Below are 16,115 nucleotides of genomic sequence, written 5' to 3' on the forward strand. Positions count from 1 at the left end.
GCCACTGGAGACAGCTGAGAAAATTGGGGCTGTTTACCCTGGAGAACGTTGTGAGGATACCACACAGCACCTTCCAGTATCTGAAGGGGCCCTACGGGGAGGATGGAGAGACACTGTTCATCAGGAACTATAGTGATGAAACAAGGGGGCATGGCTTCAAACTGTAAGGGGGTAGATATAGATGGGATATTGGGAAAAAATTCTTGGCTGTGAGGGTGGTGAGGCCGTGGCACAGGTTGCCCAGAGAAGCTGTGGCTGCCCCATCCCTGAAAGTGTCCAGGGCCAGGCTGAACGGGGCTTGGAGCAACCCAGTCTAGTGGAAGGTGTCCATTCCCATGGCAAGGAGTGGAATTTTAAGGTCCCTTTGATACTGAAATCAGGCAGAAAATAAACTTTCCAATGCAATTTGAAGTGTTAGAAAGCAGGCATTCTTTATCTGTGCAGGACACATTACAAGGATGTTTTGTTTAATCCAATGTGTGTGGTGAGGCTTTACAACATTATAATCATATATATTCATTAAAGTGTGTCTCCTAGCTAATACATAAACATCACTTTTCCTAGAACTAATTTGAATGCAACTTCCTCCTACTGGAAATCATTTTATGATCCTGGAAGGTCCTCTAAAGGGATCTCTGGTGATCCTATTCAGTGAATATTTCAATTTCAAATATGACCTTTCCTTGAACTTTTTCTTTGGGCATGTGCTGTTGCTTCTTGTTACCTAACTTGCAAAAAACCAATGTAGCCCTCTTTATCTGTTCTTCCACTGGTAAGCAACATTTATCATCCAGTGTGCATACCTTTACATCCTTTTATCTTTGTTTGTAGTTAGTCTTTAAGCTCTATTCAGCAACTTCTGAGGAACTGAAAATTTCTATTCTCTATGTTATTTATCACATCGCAACCCAAACCATAAAGTAATTAAATTATTTATGTGACTGCAGTAATTATATGCAGTATATATTCTGTAAATTATTTGTGGCTGTAACCCACCACTTAGTGAAGTGCTGGACCAACGTCTCTGCTGAAATTTAGCTGCCAGTTCAGCCCAGCAATGACCCTTCTCCTGTCCCTTTCTAGAGAACATGGAACCCCACTTCTGAATGCCTCCCTGTGTTCCGTGTCCATCCTTTCTTGTAGGAGGACCACTAACGCCAGTAGAGGGAGCATGGTATGGGGTTTGGCTGCAGCTCCCTCGGTGGGGGCCCGGAGGGTTCCATGGAGTCTTTCTACCCACTTCTCTGGGAGAAAACAGAGGAAGTAAAGCAAAAGGACAGCAGAAAAAAATAAAATATATTTAATATAGAGAGCATTATAACCAAGCAATCACATAATACTATTTCTCCAAAATACTTTCTCAGTCATAGAATTATGGAATCATGAAATGTTTTGGGTTGGAAGAGACCTCAATGACCATGCAATTCTAACCCCCCCTAATGTGGGCAGGGACACCTTCCACTAGACCACGTTGTTCCAAACCCTGATTAACTTGGTCTTGAAAACTTCCAGGCATGGGACAGCAACAGGTTTTCTGGGCAACCTGTGCCAGGGCTTCAGCATCCTCACAGCCAAGAATTTCTGCCCAATATCCCATCTAACCCTGTTCTCTGTCAGTGGGAAGCCATTTCCCATTGTCCTGTGTCTCCAGGCCCTTGTCCAAAATCCCTGTCCAGCTCTCTTTGAGCCCCTTTAGCACAGGGCTAAAGCCACTGGCAGGGACTCTAAGGTCTCACCTTTTCTTCCTCAGGCTGAACAACCTCACTTGCCCAAAGTCCCAGCTCAGGGGACACAAGGAAGTGACATCTGGGGACACAGGCTGGGTTGATATCCAAGACTCTGGACTGCATTTATGTGTAGACAGAGTTTGTTAAGCCCTGGAGAATTAGGCATCCTGGGAAGATTAAGTATGACTCCTAATCCTACCAGATCCCAGCAGCAAACTTAGCATGGTCAAGTGTTTGGAGGCAGCAAGTGCTGCCTGCTGTCTTATTTTAGGAAACAGCTTTAAACGCTGCTTTTAATGGATCCCTGAGGGATTTTTGCTGTCTTGGAAGCAAAGAGAGGTTGGGATGAGCATGTGCTTTCTAGGCAGTGTGAATTTGCAGTGTGCTGCAGTACATGGAGCTGAGCCAGGCCACTGCAGTGTGTGCAAGGTGCACCTTCTGCCCATACCACCCCTGCACAAGTACCACTTTACTGTTGCATTTATCCCCCTTGGAACTGACTGCAATTTAATTAATTATTTGAGAATCATAGTTAGGCAGGATCTGAATGAGCTTGAGCGTTTTGAAAAGTGGGATGAGTGAGAAATTGTCAGGGTCCAATGTATTGCCCAGAGAAGTATTTCTGCTTAATTTCCCTGCGTTTTAAACATATTATAATCTGTTTATTTATCTATTCATTTATTTATTTTTAAATATACCCGCATTATAGTCCTTCAATTGGCCTGGAACTGTTTCAAAATTGTGTAGATGTCGCACTTGGGAACATGGTTTAGTGATGGCCTTGGCAGTGCTGAGGTAATGGTTGGACTTGATGGTCTCAGAGAGCTTTTATATCCTAAATGAATCTATGATTCTTCAATTCCAATACATGACTGAACTCAGCTGCATTATAATGTTGTGGAAAATATACCAAAAGGTCTAAAATTAATCTAGAGTATGTCTGAACAGATAACCTGTGATGCCTGCTGTTGATGTTGCCTACAGAGTGATTTTGCATGCTGTGGACTGCTTTATCAATACTATGTTCAAAAAGCAGTCAGAAATCTGTCTGCTGCTGCCCAAACCCTATCTCCACTTTCAAAATCCCTTCCTCATCATTTGCCAGTGTGTCTTTACAATGAAGGATACACCCAGCTTAACAGAAAAAACAATTTCTGTCTCCATGCCAAGTGAATGGACATTGCTGCTTTTTCTCACCAGTCCCATCCCGTTCTCCCTCATACAGCCATGGTGCTTTGGTAATCTCAGATGAGGAAGGTGAAATGGGGAAAGTGTAAACATAAGCTTGACAATATCTATTTTTACCACAGTCCTCAAACAGAAGTCACTGAAAATTGGGGCTGGATGCTTGGCTTAGGCAAGACATCTCAGCTTTGGATCACACAACTTGGGTTATGAGTCTGTTCTAGCAAATTAGGCCTCAGAAAATTTTGAGGACTCTTGTGGTTTTTTAGGTTTCTCAGTGAATTTCTTCCCTTTGTTATCAGGGAGACGCTGGAAGGGGTAGGGGGTGGCTTTTTGGGTGAATAATTAGCCATCAAGACACAAAAGGAAGTCTCCTGGCACTCCAGTGGAGTTTTTGTGGGGATGGGGAGTTTTTGGCTGGGGATGTGGGCTTTTCTGTTCAGCATTTTTCAGGAGTTGGGGCGTGATGCCACCCACCACAAGCTGTGATCTGGGACCTGACACTTGCTGCGGGTGGGTCCAACCTTCCTGTTCTTCTTCCATAAGGGCATTGAGGGACTTTGTGTCCTTGGCTCCAGGCCTTTGCTGCGCTGCAGTTCGGCACTACGGTCAAATCTGCCTGCTTCTCCTGGTTCTGCCAGCTGCTCCTTGGTAGTGCTGAGATCGAATGCTGCTGCTGAGTTTGCAAAAGGAGTAATTTCCTTCCTTCCTTCCTTCCTTCCTTCCTTCCTTCCTTCCTTCCTTCCTTCCTTCCTTCCTTCCTTCCTTCCTTCCTTCCTTCCTTCCTTCCTCCCTTCCTCCCTTCCTCCCTTCCTCCCTTCCTCCCTTCCTCCCTTCCTCCCTTCCTCCCTTCCTCCCTTCCTCCCTTCCTCCCTTCCTTGCGCCGGCTGAGGGGATCATGGCTCCCTCTCTTGGCCTCTCTAGAGCGGGCAGCGAACTGTTACTCCTTTTTCTACATTGTTTTTTGGTTTTGTTGTGGTTTTTTTTGTTTGTTTGTTTTTTTGTTTGTGGGGGTTTTTTTGTTGGTTTTTTTTTTGTTTGTTTGTTTGTTTTTTGCCTGAAAGCCATGTAATTTTCAAATTACAATAATTTTTAGGGAGGGGTGTTTTCTTCCCATTCTAGGAAGGTTCCCACCTTCCTTGGCAGACATTTTTCTTTTAAATCAAGACAGGGACATACTTTTTTTTTTTCAACTACTGTCATCACTCAGAGCACCCCAGTAGTGATAAGCATGCTGGCTTTATTCAGGGCAGCCTGGAATGAACATGCTGTACAGGGAAGGTCCCTGTGGTCTTTCCCACGTTGTTTTCTCCTTGATATTTCTTACAGGCCTTGGGGTTATATCTAAGTTTCAGGTGGACACTGTTGTCTGCAGAAACCTCTGTCACTGTGCTTGTGGTCTTGCTGGTGTTACTGGTTTTTGTTAGCATAACTAAAATGAGTTACTGGAGAATTTGTTAAACCCTTGAAGCTTTGGGAAGTAATTTGGGAAGACTTCATCCTATAACTCATTCATTCTCATCATGGTGCTATAAATGAATACTCCAATTTAACAGTTAAGGAAATTTATTAAATTCTCAGAGTATAAACTTGGAAAAAGCCACAAGCGATTTCGACTCTTGAGCCAGGCAATCAGCGTCGGGGACACTTAGGATTTGGCCTTTATCGCACCAAAGTCCCTGTGGGTCTCCAAAATGTCATTTTGAAGGGATCTGTTTTATACAGTCTTTTGGGCTCTGGAAGGGGTCTCTTCTTTAGCATATTTTAGCATATTATCATAGTTTTTTCTTTCTTGCTGCCTCGTTTCCCGGAACTGATGGATAATTCCTGGAATCCTGTCAGGTGAAAACTTCCTGGCATAAACTTCTGATGATGCCTATCAAATGACTCCTGCTGGGGTCTTGTCAGATGGAAAGAAATCCCTTGAAATACACATCCCGGGAGACAGTGTCCTCCTCATGTTTGAATCTCTATTCTTTATTTGCCGGACACTGGCTTGGTACACAAGAGGCTGTGGCTTTAATTTCCTTTAGCATGAATTATTGTATAACATATGTCACAATGGCAGAAATGCTGACAGAAGTTATTTGAGTGTGTTACAATTCTCGGGAATTGCAAGGCACTGTAGAGAGGACAGTTCCAGTTCATGTGAACCAATCCCTGCAAGGAATATTTCCTTTCTTTTCGCAGAAGAGTGGTATTATTTGCAACTGAGGACTTATGCCATGGTCCATGACATCAAATACAATTTCTGATTTCCAGAGGTGTTGACTGTACCCTTTGCTTCCTTCCTTTGACTGGAAGAGGCACTGTCTGGGAAAAAGCAAAGCATGGCCAAATGGCCTAAAGCCCCCATGCTATCCTTTTCTGAGGAACTTCTCTGTCCCGTGTGTTGTCCCTCTCTTTTCTGTTCTGGAGTGTCCTTAAGAGGGGTGTCATAGTTTGACATGGGAGGAATTTGGGGAAGTGAGGCAAAAGCTTTTTGTATAACTGGCAGTCTGTTGAACCACTGAGAGGCCGGACACACCTCTGTGAAAAGCATATGTTGAAGACCAAAGAAGCCCAGGAACTTTCTTTCCCGGCCAGCAAGAAGGCAACGCCCCCAGCCCGCCGGGCCCTGTCCTGGGCTGGGCTGGGCTGGGCCCGCTTCCCCCGGGCCGCCTGCTGGCTCCCCCTCTTCCCACACCTGCTCTGGGCAGGGAGAGGGGGTGCTCCAGGGCTGGATGGGCCGGCCTTGCTAACATCTGGCTGCTGGCTACACACCTCCAGCCCAGGGCCTAGCTGAGCCCGCTGGGCCCCACACGCAGCCCTGGGACGATGCCAGGATTTTATCCCATGGGAGTTGTCCGCAACCATTGGGCAGGGGGAAGGAGAAGCCCCCTGTTATAAATGAGAAGCTTGACTAGGCCAATATTCAAGCAGCAATCAATTTATTAATTAATATGGTAAAGTATGAGCAATACAGTGCTGGGTACAGTGGGGGAAGTTTCCCCTCCAACTGCACACCGATAGTTGAGGGTTACAGGTATTTATAGGGGTATTCATAAGCTTTCTCAGCAGTTTCTATTCCCAATTTTTACATCACAATTCTATACACTATTGTGATTTAGTTTTTCTCAGGATGTATCCCAGAAAGGAGTATCCCCAGATGGTGGTGGTCTGGTTTCCGAAAGAAGGAAGAAGTATCCCATCTGGTGAGGTCCAGCTCTGCAGATGTGGGTCCACCTTTTAATTGCAAGGGCTATAAATCTCATAACAGTGATGTCCAGCTTCCCTTGGTTGAAACTATTAATCCTTGAGTTGATGTTCATCTTCTTTTCTCAAGCTGCTTTTCACTGTTATAGTCGCAAATGGGAGGGATGAGGAGATGCCTTGGTCTTGGGGCCGAAATCCTCTTGTAAGCTATGGAGAAAAAGACTCTTTTTCCCTATAATGCATGAAACTATCGGGAGATGAAAAGTTCAAATTGACATTGAGCAAAGGCCTCCGTGCTAAAGTAACCAGATGTGAAAGTAGCTGTGATCCCATGAGAAATTTGAACAGAGAAAGAAATAAGAGTAGTCTGGTGCCCCCAGGAAAAGAAGATCTCTGTTCTCAGGGATGAAGATTATTTTAGAGATAGATAATGAGAACTTTTGCCTTTGAATAGCTCATCTTTAAAACAATACCCCATAAGTCAACATGGCCCATCAACAAGCTGTGGCAAGGCTTGTGGCAATGGGAAGGACTTCATGATGGCAGGGTTCCCCAGGTGGCTGCTATTGGTGAGGAAATTGAGAGCCACGAGAGGACTGTTTTCTTACCTCTTGTGGAGAAGTCTCCATAAACTTAACAAGAGGGGCTTCTCTCCCTGAGTGAACTGAAGAAAGACTATTTTAGAGGTGCTAAACTGACAGGAAATTTTAGGTCTTGTTTCTTTACATTGTCAGTGGGAAAGAAAGGGTTGTGGGGGGAGGAGAAGTGTTCTGAAGGTTTTTATTATTATTATTCTTACTACCTTTTTCCTTTTAGTTACTTTTAATAAAATTTTCTTTATACCCTTTTAAAGTTTTGAGCCTGCTTTGCCTTTCTCCTAATCCTGTCTCACAGCAGGAAGTGAGTGCACTGGTGCTTGGCCAGCACCGAACCTGCCACACTCTTTGGTGCATTGGCCAGCAAAATCTCAAAACTGGGGAAATCTGAAATTGGTGAACCAAAACCACTACAAGCGGGGCTGTGGCTGAGATCCATTGGAGGACTGTGTCCCACCATTTGCACTGCTAATCCATTGGATAAAGGAGTCCTACAAGAGGAAGGGAGGACTTGAGCATTTTGGAGCTACCATCCTTACACAGCTTTGGGAGTGAGGGTGGTGAAGTCCCATCCAAACTCAATTTAAATCCACCTGGCTGGTCAGATTCTCAAATACTTGCTCCAAATACAGCTCTGACCTGACACTGTGGCACCAGGAGAAAACCCCAGGGATCAAAGATCTCCCTGTTTCCAACTGCACCTCTCAAACTCTCACCATTGATGGGAACTGAAGCCCATCCTCCTCAGCAGCTGCTGGTGGTACTCAGATACTTGCCCTTCCTTTGGTCTCCCATCCAGACACCCTTGGGTGGGTGACCTGCTTCTTCTCAGTTTGGCACAATTTGTCCTTCTTCAGATCTGGTTGGGTTTCCTGGATATCTTTGTTGGGCTTCTTCTTACAGAGAAACTGGCTGCATGTTCCATCCTGCAAGAGATGATTTTGGGAGGTGTCTATGCAGAGCTACAGACACGAGGATTTGTTTAGTACAAATTCAAAAGATTTATCCTACTTAAGAGCAGAATACTGACTATGACATCCATGTAAACAGATTTTGGGACCAGAGAAGGACAGAAAAGCAGTAGCAACTCAGTGTGGGAGACTTTAGATGAAGAAGCCAGGAGCTTGCTGGTCAGGTCTCCTATTTGGGATGTTAATGTGGATATGGCAGCTGGGGACATGGATTTGTGGTGGTATTGGCAGTGCTGGGGGAGCATTTGGACTCCGTGATCTTAGAGGGCTTTTCCATCCTAAACAATGTTAGGAAGGCCACCCCACACCTGGGATCCAGAAGGCTTCATAACACTTTTGAGAATGAATCATTACTGCTGGCAGCAGCCAAGGCATCAGCCAGCATCCTGACCATGCCAAAGGGAATCTCAAGGAGGTCAACAAACCCATGGCTCAGCTTGGAGGGCACAACCCTGAGCTGCTAACAGCTGCTTCCAGACCACAGGTCATACACATAAACTTGGCATTTCTCAGACACCTCTGAGATGAGAAACTGCTCTTATTTCACCAGAAAACCCCTGGGTTTTCTCATGCTCATGCACACACCAGCTCGGTTGGACTCTTAAGTACTTTGACAATTATTAAATGTTCAGTTCACTCATAAAGACTGGAATTGCAAATGCCATCCAGAGGGTGTGGAAAAGACAACTCATTTGAGGCAGGATGGAGGACAGGCCCACTCCTTGGTACCTCAAACCCAGTTCCATTAGGCAGTTCGGCTGGATGGCAGGAGGGGGAGGCTGTGCAGAGTCACATTATTAACCTTCCTGGAAGTTTGGGAATGGAGACTGACCTCTGCCAGGTGGAGGGGGAAGGAGTGAGACAGTGGGAACAATCCAGAAGGGAAGATGGAGTTTCTGTATTGAAGAGTTTCCAGAGGGAAAAGGGTAGTGTAGAGTCTAGACCTATGGTATCTAGAGGCATTGCCTGAGCCTTTCCTCTGCTACAGATTTCCTTCTCAGTCTTGTACAAGCTCTCTGGTTTCTCTGTGAGTTTTGGCCAAATCATCCAGATGTGAGCAGGCTCTGTGACAAAACGAGGACCTTCTTTCCTCAGGGCTACTGCAGGGGACAGCACTTGCAGAAACATCACCCAGATCCACCAAAACTTGAGGGGCTCAACTGCTACCCTCCAGCTGCCCATGGCTTAGAGCAGGGTGTCAAAAATCACAGATTCAAAGGCTGGGTGACATTGGAAGAGAACTCTAGAGGTCACCATGCCCAACCCACTGCACAAGCAGGGCCACCCAGAGCCAGTTGCCAAGGACCATGTCTTACCACAGAATCACAAAATGGTTTGGGTTTGAAGGGGCCTTAAAACTCATCCTTGTTGGAACAAGGACACCTTCCACTAGACTGGGTTGTTCTAAGCCACATCCACCCTGGCCATGAACACCTCCAGGAATGGGGAAGCCACAGCTTCTCTGGGCAACCTGTGCCAGGGCCTCACTATTCTTATAATAAAAAATTCTTCCTCATAGGTAGTTTTAATCATCCCTCTCTTAGTTTAAAACCATTCTCCCTTGTCTTATCACTCCAAGCACTAACCTTTGTTCTTTTCTTTCCTGTCCTCCCTCCTCTTTCATTGGGATGAGCACCGAGATAGCAGCTGGATGTTTCTTAGGGAGTGTTTTTACAGATGTGTGGTGTCTTAGCACAGGCAAACTCTCCCATCAAGGCAATTTGACTGCTCAGTGGCTGCCCTCTTGTGTCTCCCTACATGCACAGAGCCAGAAATGTAGCAGTTTCTAACACACCTGAACATCTTGCTTCCCTGCTTATAAATCTCTTGGAGATGAAACGTTGTTTGGAAGCTGAGGATGAATGCAGGAAACATTGATGCAAGCTGAGATTACTCAAAAAAGAGCAAATGGTGGGCACTTAGTGATTCAGCCATCTGCCTCTCTTCCTGCCTAGAGACCTCTGCACCTGGGCAGTTGTGGGACTTGGTTTGTCCATTCCCCTCATTAGGAGCAGCTTGAATGGGCACATGTACAGTCAACAGTGCTTTCAGACAGGTGGAAAATGAGTCACGATGGAAGAAAGTAAAATATACTCTCATGATGAACCTGCTGTTCTGGCAGCTTCTAGGAAAACACATGCACCATTAACTGCACCCTGAGTGCAGATGGCATCAGGGTTCTTGGAGGGGTGACACTTAAATGCATAGGGCTTTGGTTGTTCTTGAGCACAAATGCCTTTGAGTTGCCTGGAAAGTTGCCTGATAACAGAATCACAGAATTGTTCAGCTTGGAAAAGCCCTCTAAGACCATTGAGTCCAACTGTTCCCCAGCACTATTGCAAATGCCACTTAATCATGTCCCCAAGTGACACATCTACATATTTTTGAACAATTTCAGGGATCATGGTCCCACCACTTCCCTAGTCATCTTGTTTCAATGTCTGACCACCCTTTCAGTGATGAAATGATGTGATGACTAACCTTGGAAAGATTCATCCTTCCCTGCTGCTGTGAGCGTTCAGCATCCACAGAAATGGTGCAGAGATTTCAGCAGTCAGTTTTGCCTGCTTCTGCCTGGGCTATGCTGGCTGATGTTTGTCACAGACATCTTTTCATTAAAAATCCTTTCTTAGGATTTTTCCTTCTGAGAAGCTGAGAGGCTTCAGGAACAAAATGTAAACAATGGTTATCTGCTGCTGTGGAATGCAACAGGTGCATTTATGATTGGTCTCATGCGGATGTTTGGAATTAATGGCCAATCAGCAGAGATGGCTCAGAGAGCCTGAGACAGCTGCCTTTGTTATCATTCTTGTCCTTTCTATTCTTAGCTTAGCTAGCCTTCTGAGATGAAACCTTTTCTTCTATTCTTTTTAGTGTAGCTTTAATGTAATATATATCATAAAATAATAAATCAAGCCTTCTGTAACATGGAGTCAGATCTACGTCTCTTCCCTCATCCTAAGACCCCTGTGACCACCATCACAGATGTTGGCATGGCAAGGTCTTGGTGCCAGAGCTGGAGGCTGGGTTTGTCACATCAGCTGTTCTCCCCTGGGCAGTCCATACCAAGTGCCATGGAGATCAAATCCCAGTTGTCCCTTATCTCCCTTTAACCATCCCCTCTTGTTCTGTGGTACCCATTCTCCCTTGTAGTATATCCCGGGCTTGAATATCACTTCCAGATTGGCTGAGGATTTTAGCAAGCTGCTTAGCCAGCCCTCAAGGGCTGGCCATGAGCTGCACTGTGTCTGCAATCCATGCTGCCCATCCCTAAAATGCTGGGCATGGGCACTCTCCATTCCCTCCTGCCAAAGCTGCAGCAGCCCTGGGCGGACATCCACTGCTCTTTGATGGACCTGGGCACCCAACACAGGCACAAACATCTGTCATCCTTCAGGCTTTTCCCAGGGGCAAGGAAACCATCAGCTTCTCTGTTAGATGCCTGGGAATTAAGATTTCAATTTGCCATGTGTGAAAACATCCTGGAATCACCTGGCACGTGCTTCAGGACGGGATAAACCTTTGATGCACACCAAGTTCTTGGGTGGGACACATGCTTGTGCTATGTAGTAGGTCTACCAGAGTGATTATGTACTGTCTCTGTTGTTCTGGTTGTGGGATCAAGAGGTACTGTGTGGAAGAAATCACCCTTTTCTTGATTTCCCCCCCATATTAGAAAATTTATTGGAGGACATTTTAAACAAAATTGGTTCCCAATAGCACCTAGATGAGTTCAGGGCAACAAAATTAACTGTGCCATTAGAAAAGTAATTTTAGGCCAATGGGTAGGAGGAGATGGAAATATGGGCAATGAAATACATCTCGGTGAAAAATGAGGGAGTTGTTCCAGTTAACCTTTTCCAATTGAAAGGCATGGTGGGTGCAAGACACTCCCCTCCAGGAATACCTTATCTGCTCTTCATAGCCGGTGTTCCTCCCTGCTGAGGTTACAGCACTAACTCTGACCACTTTTTGGCTTCATCTCTGTGTCCAGTTGGTGAAGACAGCAGAGCTGGACCCTCGGCAGAACTACCTGGTGGCATTTCATCCCCATGGAGTCCTGGCAGCTGGAGCCTTTATCAATTTCTGCACAGAGTCATCTGGCTTTTCCACACTCTTCCCAGGCATCACCCCCCACCTGATGATGCTTTCCCTGTGGTTTCGCTTCCCGTTCTTCAGGGACTATATAATGAGTGGAGGTAAGGAGCATGGGCCTCTGGCCAGCAGTAGTATGTGTGGGTGCTTTTTTAAGGAACATAGAGTGAAAATGCACGGGGAGGAGGAGTCAAGGGTCTGTTTTCCCTCATCTGGGGCCAGTTGGATCCCATTCATGGACACAGCTATTTGAGATGGCAACCCAAAACCTCTGAAGTTAAAAATTGCCCTCCTTGCTGTTCTCTCTGTTGTTCAACTCCATAAATGGTCTCTGTGCTCAGGGCATCACTGCGCAGGTGCTGTGGAACAGCAAAATGGGGAGCAAATTGTGAACAGAAATGCTGAGAGCTGCAGGCCAGGGTGTTCCTGTATTTCTTTCCATAAAAAATTATATTCAGACTTGAAATTGTGAGGAAAAAGATGCTTTTTCTGAAATATCTGCTGCTTCCAGGGAAGCAGCATCCAGGGACAGAGGATGAAAATAGTAGTTCATGCTGCTTCAATGGAATGTGGCAGGGGGCAAGATGTAGTGAAAAGGAATAGGAAAAGGGACAGGTAAAAATTAAACTGAGAGAGGTGAAAGGGAGTTTTGAGAGATTTTTGGACACCGCCAGGATGACCTCCATCTCTCAGCAGTGGGCTTGGCAATGGTCACTTCTCCAGCTGAATGTGGGCAGAATTCAATAGGCTAAACAGGGCATCCAGTTCCATCTGATATACCCCAGGGCATCCATTACCCTGTTTTCCTCATGAACTCTGGCTCCTGCTGCCAGAGTACTTACAGAGAAGAGGAGAAATCCAAACCGTGAGATATATGAAACACTTATGACCCAGGTGAAGGAAGGTTTAGTCACTGTAATGTTGGAGTTGGGTGCATAACTAATTTTCAGGTCAATTGAATCCATTTCACAATGAGGTTTTAATGTGCAAATTATTTCAGCCCCTGAAATAAGGATTTTTTTTAATTAAAAAAAAATTCAAAACAGTGTTGCTTTTTCATTTCTGAATTAAAGATTTCTATCTTATTCGAGTAAACAACACCAGACGACCAAATACCTTAATCAAATTCCACTTTCAATTAGCACCATCCACTGAAACGTGCATGTGTTTTGACCTAAAGCAAATGTTTCTCTGACATCAGAATTATTCAGAATTTGACATGGTCTCACTTGACAACAAATTGAAACAGATTTTTTCTAGGACTCAAGTGCAGCTAGTTCCGTGTTTATTTTTTTTCCTAAATTTTTCCCTCACTTCTCACTTCTGCCAGACAGCAGATAGATAATTGTGTACTCACCCAGCAGAGCTGTGTGCAAATCTAGCACCTTTTAAGGGAGTTGACCTGAGGTTTTCAGCTCTGAAAATAAAATTCTTAGCACCTCTCCAGAGATGGATTATGGGGGGGGGAAAGGTGCAGAGCAAACCAGAGACAGGTGGGTTTTACTTTTAATTTCTCTCTGCTCTGCAGGCCTCATCCCCTCTGACAAGGAGAGTGCATCCTACGTGCTGCAGAAGCCAGAGGGTGGGAACTTGCTGGCCATCATTGTTGGTGGGGCACAGGAGGCTCTGGATGCCCGTCCAGGATCCTTCACCTTGCTGCTGAAGAACAGGAAGGGATTTGTGCGCCTGGCCATCCAGAATGGGTGAGGAAGGGGGTGGAGTCCAGGGATAATGAGAAAGGGGTGCTCATCTCTGTGGCTGGTTAATGGGAGTTTCTGTTTTGGAGAAGAATGAAGGGGTTTTGGAATGGGCTTTGCTAATCATGACGCCCTACTGGTTTTGATTCCCTGCAGCACCCCCCTGATCCCTGCCTTTTCCTTTGGGGAGAATGATGTCTTTGATCAGGTGAAGAATCCCCGGGGCTCCTGGCTGAGGAGGATTCAGCATTTTCTCCAGCAGATCATGGGCATCTCCCTTCCCCTCTTCCATGCACGAGGTATCTTCCAGTACAGCTTTGGGGTGATACCCTACCGGCGGCCCATCTGCACCGTGGGTGAGTCAATCCACAGAACTCTGACATGATGCCAGACACTCTCAGCTGGCCAAACTGGGGAAACAGGGACAGTCCCTGGGTTGTGTCACCCTCCTGCCATGCTGAAGCCTCATGCCAGAGAGCACAAGCAGGGGTAGGCTAGAAATGCGCTGCAAAGCAGCATTCCAAACTGTTCCTGTGTCTCACTGTTTTGGCAATCTGGTTTGATGTCATGACAGATCCCAGCCCATCTGGGCTGTGCTGTGAAAAGCCCCAGAGCAAATGTGGCCAAGCTCATCGCTCCTGTGAGATGCAGACAACCCCAACACCACAACGTGGTGACAAAAAACACTGCAGTAGGGTTGCATTAAACGCCTACCAAGGCAGTTTTACAAACACAAGTAGGACCAGCAGGTCAAGGGAGAGGATTCTGCTCCTCTTCCCCACTCAGGCAAGACCCCCTCATGCAGTGCTGCCTCCAGCTCTAGGGCAAGAACATCAGAAGAATGGGGAGCTGCTGGAAAACATGGAGAAGGTCCAAAGGCTTGGAGCATGTGGGAGACAGGCTGGGAGAGCTGGGGATGTTCAGCCTGGAGAAGAGAAGGCTCTGGGGAGACCTTAGAGCCCCTGCCAGTGCCTAAAGGGCCTCCAAGAAAGGGGGAATTTGAATGGCAAATTCGAAGGGAATTTGAAGGGGGATTTTGGAAAAGGGCATGGAGTAACTGGGTGGCAGGGTTAAATGGATATTGGGAAGAAATTCTTGGCTGTGAGGCCCTGGCACAGGTTGCCCAGAGAAGCTGTGGCTGCCCCTCTTCTCTGGAAGTGCTCAAGGGCAGCTGGGACAGGGCTTAGAGCAACCTGGTCTAGTGGAGAGCGTCCCTATTCAAGGTAGGGGGGTGGAATGAGATGATCTTTATGTCACACCCAAGCCAAACCATTCTGTGATTCTCCAAACACTCAAGCAGTTTGCAGCTTTGCTCACTGTCCTGTGCAGACAAATCTGCAAATCCAAACCTATTTGCATGTGAGGAAGATGAACCGTTTTGACCAGAGACCATGTCCATGGGAGACCAGATTTCAAGAAAATCTTTGGTTTTGAATAAGTTTTCCAACATCTCCATGCTTGGTCCACCAGTGTGGCTGATGCTCTGTGAATTAATTTAATTAAAAATGCTGTTTGGAATGGTTGGAGCTTACACCACTGATGAAGTTTGACAACGAGCAATTACATCTAATTGTATTAGAACCTGTTTGGATTGTCTCAATGGTTTTATGAGCTGTGTAGTATCACATGGGCTCTTCACTAATTGGATGAAGAATAGCCTTATAACATGTTGAAACCCTCCGTCACTTGACAAAAACAATTTGAGTAAGAGACCAGAGCAAAATAAATACTTCATGGATCTTCACTGTCCTCTGCTCTGGGAGATGGAAAGGCTATTCTGAAGACAGGAATCAAAATAACTAGATTTGCTGTTGAATAAAATGTGATTTTTAAAAGATAAGTAAGTACTTGCTTCCTAATAAAAAACAGATATTTCACAGAATCTTTAATCTGAGCAAAGTGGAAGCACCTTCAATGCAAGTGTATTTAAATATTGTGGGGCTCCCCTGTTCCTCACTTTCCCCATTTGCAATGCAGATTCCCAGGGCTATGTGGAAACAAGTTGGAAAACCCAACCCAAATATGATCCTGTCTTTACATTGTGTTTATCTGCAGCACATCTGAGATGTGAGAAGCAGCTCTTGGGACTGCATTGGGATACAGCACTTCTTACTTCAAAAGGCTACACAGAGGGTCTTTGACATTAGCCAGCTTTGCAGATGGGTAAACTGAGGCAAGGACCAGTGTGATCCTGGAGACCAAGAGCTTGGTCAGGATCTGAGCCACCATCCCTCCTTGGCTGTGTTATCTCCCAGGCTCCGGGAAATACCTGGTCATAGTGAACTGTCCATCCCGGACAGGCTGACCTCAGCTCTGTGCTAGGGTGAGCAAAGTGTTCAGTGACACTGACTCCTCCTAACTCCTGTACTTCTTTTCCAGTTGGGAAGCCAATTCCAGTGCAGAAGAAGCACAAACCCTCTGAGGAAGAAGTTGATCAACTCCATGAAAAATACCTACATGAGTTGTCTGAGCTCTTTGAGAAGCACAAAGCTAAATATAATGTCCCAGAAGACAGCCACCTGGAATTTATATAAGGTGCCTTAAGCGAGGTGAAACCTTGGAGACCTAGCTCCAAGTTTCCCCCTTCTCTGGAACTACTTCACAACCTCAACATAGTCACAGTTAACACACAGTCTATATAGTGTAGGG

General features: G+C 45.8%; 1 protein-coding gene across 1 annotated transcript in view; it reads left to right on the forward strand.

Moving 5' to 3' along the window:
• Positions 1 to 16,000, forward strand: part of MOGAT2 (monoacylglycerol O-acyltransferase 2) — a 28,446-nt gene extending 12,446 nt beyond the window's left edge. The window contains exons 3-6 of the mRNA XM_005425822.1: positions 11,669 to 11,873; positions 13,298 to 13,472; positions 13,623 to 13,822; positions 15,846 to 16,000. Coding sequence (XP_005425879.1) covers positions 11,669 to 11,873; positions 13,298 to 13,472; positions 13,623 to 13,822; positions 15,846 to 16,000 — 735 coding nt within the window. The remainder of the gene's footprint in view (positions 1 to 11,668; positions 11,874 to 13,297; positions 13,473 to 13,622; positions 13,823 to 15,845) is intronic.
• Positions 16,001 to 16,115: the final 115 nt, after the last annotated feature.

Source organism: Geospiza fortis, unplaced genomic scaffold, assembly GCF_000277835.1.
Source record: "Geospiza fortis unplaced genomic scaffold, GeoFor_1.0 scaffold154, whole genome shotgun sequence".
Taxonomy (NCBI): domain Eukaryota; kingdom Metazoa; phylum Chordata; class Aves; order Passeriformes; family Thraupidae; genus Geospiza; species Geospiza fortis.